The sequence below is a fragment of the Cucurbita moschata genome, unplaced genomic scaffold, assembly GCF_002738365.1.
Source record: "Cucurbita moschata cultivar Rifu unplaced genomic scaffold, Cmos_1.0 Cmo_Scf00001, whole genome shotgun sequence".
Taxonomy (NCBI): Eukaryota; Viridiplantae; Streptophyta; class Magnoliopsida; order Cucurbitales; family Cucurbitaceae; genus Cucurbita; species Cucurbita moschata.
In genome coordinates, this window is record NW_019268517.1 from 336,347 (window position 1) to 341,419 (window position 5,073).

The 5,073-nt window shown below is 38.7% G+C and overlaps 1 protein-coding gene and 1 long non-coding RNA gene across 3 annotated transcripts in view; both read left to right on the forward strand.

The window, feature by feature from the left end:
• LOC111441790 overlaps positions 1–1,773 on the forward strand; it is a 3,014-nt gene extending 1,241 nt beyond the window's left edge. For both annotated transcript variants that reach the window (XR_002710227.1, XR_002710228.1), the window contains one exon: positions 1,515–1,773. This is a non-coding gene — a long non-coding RNA (uncharacterized LOC111441790). The remainder of the gene's footprint in view (positions 1–1,514) is intronic.
• Positions 1,774–2,594: 821 nt separating this feature from the next.
• LOC111441783 (transcription factor MYB111-like) lies at positions 2,595–4,589 on the forward strand. The gene is made up of 3 exons (XM_023078890.1): positions 2,595–2,937; positions 3,314–3,443; positions 3,941–4,589. Exons 1-3 carry the CDS (start codon positions 2,805–2,807, stop codon positions 4,470–4,472), a joined length of 795 nt encoding a protein of 264 aa, XP_022934658.1. The 5' UTR covers positions 2,595–2,804; the 3' UTR covers positions 4,473–4,589.
• Positions 4,590–5,073: the final 484 nt, after the last annotated feature.

Sequence of the window (5,073 nt, forward strand, 5' to 3'; positions counted from 1 at the left end):
GGGGGGGGGGGGGGGGGGGGGGGGGGGGGGGGGGGGGGGGGGGGGGGGGGGGGGGTCAAGGTCCTCTAAGTGGTTATGGTGGTGTTTTCCCCCCTCTGAAACCACAATCATTGTGGTATTGGATCACAGATTCACAATTAGTAGATATGAGGTTAACCCCATTGGTTTCGATTTCAATGAGGGGTCTAATAACTACGGCGAACCTGCATAAATCGTTCGCTCAGCGTTTCCTCTGTACACTTGGTTTCTCTATAATGATGGTAGCAGAATCAGTCTTAAAGGGTTTTACTTTTCTTGTTTCATTCCTCCTGTAAGCTATAGGAAGTCCAACTTTAGAAAAAGCTATGTCTTTTAATGCCTTGTTGCCCTTTGAATGATACCTTTGATTTCACTCAGGGGGCCTCGGCTCTTTTACTTCACTTGCAATGGTGTGTTCTTTATAAGAAGGCGTGGGGAGATTTGAATCATTTATTATCAAGGTTGATGTTCCTTTTCTATTGAGGTTCGACGTTGTGACACGACAGACATAATTTGTCCATCCTCTCTTGAAAAGTGGTCTCTTTGCTCTTCTGTGAAGTATTTGGTTGGAAAGAAACTAGAGGTCTTCTTCAGATGATGAGAATTCTTGCCCTGCTTTAATGAATCGATCTGGTTCCATACTTCACTACCTTTTTATAGTTGTCACGCACTTTTTCTATCAATATCTGGCCTCCTTTCTGTACCTTTGCATTTCATTTAATTTTTGTTGCCCTAGTGTTGGCCTGACCACTCTTCCGCGAGGCTGCATGTGAGATCCAACGTCAATTGAGGAGAAGAATGAAACATTCTTTATATGGGTGTAAAAACCTCTCCCTAGTAGACACGTTTTAAAAACTTTGAGGAGAAAACCCGAAGAGGACAATATCTGCAAACGGTTGGCTTGGGTTGTTACAAATAGTATCAGAGTCAGACACCGGGCAATGTGTTAGCGAGGAGGCTAAGCTCCAAAGGGGTGTGGACACGAAGTAGTGTGCTAGCAAGGACGCTGGACTCTATAGGGGGGTGAATTGGGGGGGTCCCACATTGATGTGAGAAGGGAACAAGTGCCAGCGAGGACGCTGGACCTTGAAGGGGGTGGATTGTGAGATCTCATATCGGTTGAGTAGGAGAACGAAACATTCTTTATAAGGGTGTGGAAACCTCTTTCTAGTAGACGTGTTTTGAAAACCTTGAGGGGAAAGCTCGAAAGAGAAAGCCCAAAAAGGATAAGGGTCAGCTATCATCAACTTGTTGTTGCTGACAAAACAACGTTTCAGTGTATTGATGTCTAGCGACTGATATTCCTTCGCTTTTGAGGGAATACTTGTCTGTTTGCTAAATCTGGACCACTGCATTGATCCCTTTGATTCTACCTTTCTGCAAGTGGGTTTATATTTAATATACTTGCTTGCCAAATTGAATTCTTTCACCGTTGTTTAGGTTGGAGAGTCAGTGAGAAACTTTATGAGTTCTCTTTTTAACATCCATTTTTTCAGGGATAGCTATTCTCCATAATGGGGGTGAATTTAGTTGGCGCTCGAGCGAGTGGTTGGGTTATTTCACTCGATCATAATGTCTTGACGTGACAGCAAAACGCCTCGACATCACGAGTCGATCAGTTTGCTTCTCAGCCAAGTTTGCTTCGATGTGATGAGCTCGACCCGAGCGGTAGGAAATGAAAAGAAGGCTGCAAAACTTTGTAAAATCTTCTATCAAACTACGACGTTTCTTATCCATAGAGATGGTTTGACTGAATCAAGCTCATTCAAGCACACTCGCAAAACGATGAAGGATTTTTATTGAGACATAACAAGCAAGACTCGTAGAAGATCGATATTGAGTGATTATTCATATGACATTGCGAAGATAGGAACAAAAGTATTTGTAGTAGCCATTTGAGTGAGTTTGAAGATCAACATTATGACGTTTCAAATCATCTCAATTGGAAGTATTGTGTAAGCTGATATTCTAATTATAGTTTGTGAGTGATACAAAAGTTGAGACCATTTCTTCTAAGTTAGGGTCGGAGGAAGAGTTTTTCGACACGTGAAAAATGATTGTCCTAATAAAGTAGGTTTGTCAAAGGGCTCTAGGTCGAAAGCTATCATTATCTCGCTCGTGAGGGAAGATGACGACTTCCTCTAAAGTAAAAAAAAAATATTTGCTTTATAATGATAGCAGTTCTATAGATATGCACACATGCATCAGTAACGACACAAGAACTTTCAACTGAGTCAAGTAGCTAAAAGTTGCAGGGTATATCAACGTGTAACTCGAAAGTATTGGAAGGTTACATTCCAAGTGGTCTATCTCAACCCACAAACGCTCCTAAAATCCATATCTATTCTTTTCGTTCAATTTTGAGAATAGGTATTCAAACCTTTGAAGTCAAACCTACATTTAAAACCTTCCGAAGTGAAGAAGGCCTCCCTACGGGCCAACTTTCATTTTTTTTTTTAATTCAACAATTGCAGGATTAGAGATCGACCGAACGCTCCACCGTTGTGGCAATTAAGTCGAGGGGGTCGTCTACAAAGTTACCACACTAACTCTCCCTCTCACAGTTAGTGACAATAAATAAGGGTATCCCACCGTTCAGTTTCTTCTTCTTTTTTACTCCCACAATTTAGGAAATCCTATAACTTAGGGACCAGCTCCCCAAGTTAAGCTCCGCTCCTCTCTGTCTGTCTTGTCTCTCTACAATTATTCAAACACTGTCTTAGCTAACCAAACAGTTGTTCTTGTCGCCGCCATTGTTGCTCTGATCCCTCTTTTTCATCATAGCTATGGTGAGAGCTCCTTGTTGTGAAAAAGTAGGCCTCAAAAGGGGAAGGTGGTCAGCTGAAGAAGATGAGCTCTTAACCAACTATATTCAAGCCAATGGTGAAGGTTCTTGGAGATCCTTACCCAAGAATGCAGGTCATTTTTCACTTCTCTTCCCTACCAATTGTTCGAGTTTTGTCAAATGATAAACAAACCCGGTTTTGAATCGGTTCCCTCGAGTATATTTTCAACCAAAGATTTGTGTTCGAAAAGAAATTCTAGGACGGTGAGGTTTGAATCTCAAACGTTTTGATTGAGAGACATGACCCTGCTGATCCTGATTCGTGTTTTTCTTTGTTTGTTAATCGAGCTACTTTTTTAACTATTCAAATTCCTAACATGTCTCGCATCCAAAAATGAAAAAAACGGGAAAAAGACAATAGAGGAATTATTTAAAAGTCAAACCTTAAATGTTTTGTTTGTTGGTTTTTTTTGGACATGTTCTTGAGACATTTATGGTACTATTGTAAAGGATTGTTAAGGTGCGGAAAGAGTTGTAGACTAAGATGGATTAACTACTTGAGGCGAGACTTGAAGAGAGGGAACATCACGGCAGATGAAGAACAAATGATTGTAAAGATGCATAACGCTTTTGGCAACAGGTAATTTTTTTAATTGTTAATAAAAATAACAATAGTTGAGCTATGCTTATATTGGCACTAATAAAAAAAATTATTGGTTAGATTAGATCAGAATTATTTTCAACAAGTTTATAATGAGTGATTTCATTTTTTTTCATTGGGTTCGGGTAAATACTAAAGATCTTGAACCATTGATCCGATAGAACAACTTAAAAGATAAAGAAGTATCGTTAATTTCTTCACGCTAGTTACAGTTCCAAATTCGAAATACCAACTATACCCATAAGAACGCTCTTAATTACATGATTTCTTCTTTATATAAACAGATATCGAATCGATTAAACAATTAGTTGTGACGTTATTGTTATTACCACCACCGCCATTAGTCTTATAATTATTTTCCTCGACCGTGTCTCCCTAAATAAATAACTGTGCCCAACTTAGTTGTCAAAGTGGTGGACCTTAGTATATCATATCAATCAAATCCAACTCGGTTTTTCTCTTATTTACTTTTTCAGGTGGTCTTTAATAGCATCACATATGCCGGGCCGAACAGACAATGAAATAAAAAACTACTGGAACTCTCATCTTAGTCGAAGAATCTACACAGTAACACGACCATCTGCCAAGTCTACTTCACCTATAACGGGCATCCTCGACATCAGTCCCGCACCCAAACGAAGGAAAAACACGACCGATCGAGCAAGTCGACAACAAACGAACGCAATCGAAGGGAAGACAATCCCTCCCCATATAGAGAAAGAGGAAAAAGAAGAAGGGTTGAGCTCAAAACATAGCAAAGAAGGAGAGGACTGGGGACCATATGATTGGCTAGATGGTGAAATAGAGAGACTCAATAATGATCTTGAATGGAATAAAAGCAATGAGAAAATGGCATTTGAAGATGATGTTCAAAATGGGGAGAGGTCTTCTTCTTCCTCCATCAACTCAGCTTTGGAAATGGATCAATGGCTCAACTTTGATTGGGAGCTTCACAAGATTTCTTCTTGGTTATGGGAAACCGAGACCGATCGATGTATTGAGAGTTAGGGTTTATTATCCTCGGAATTTCGAGAGTAATTATTAAAAACAATTAAAGTACGAGTCTCGTAGCGGTTTCGAAAAGAGAAGATCGAACTAAGAGAGATTAGGAGTTCTCGATACAATTCAGCGCGTCTTTATTGTTATAGAACAGTGATATTTTGGATGATAACACAAACTCTTTCCAAAATCCTAAAAATTAAATAACTTTCTAGGGTGTCTGATGATTTGGGTTGGGTCGGGTTTAGACATTTTTAAACCAAACTCAATTAGTCGGTATAAATTGTTTCAACTCAAACAACCCTTCTCAAATAATGAACTCAACTCAACCATAAATTTTTGGGTTAGATTGGTTCGGTATTTTACATTATAATAAAAATAATTATGAAATTAAATAAATGATCCAGTTTTATTTAATTTGAACTCAACCCAATTTAAATAAGTTCATAATTTGACGTAAATTATATTCGATGAATGGATTGAATTTTTTGAACATCCCTACAACATTGATCTCGATTACCGACATAAACTAATATATATACAAACATGTTACATATTACAGTCAACAACGTTAGAGAACTCAAAAAAAAAAAAAAAAAAAAAAAAAAAA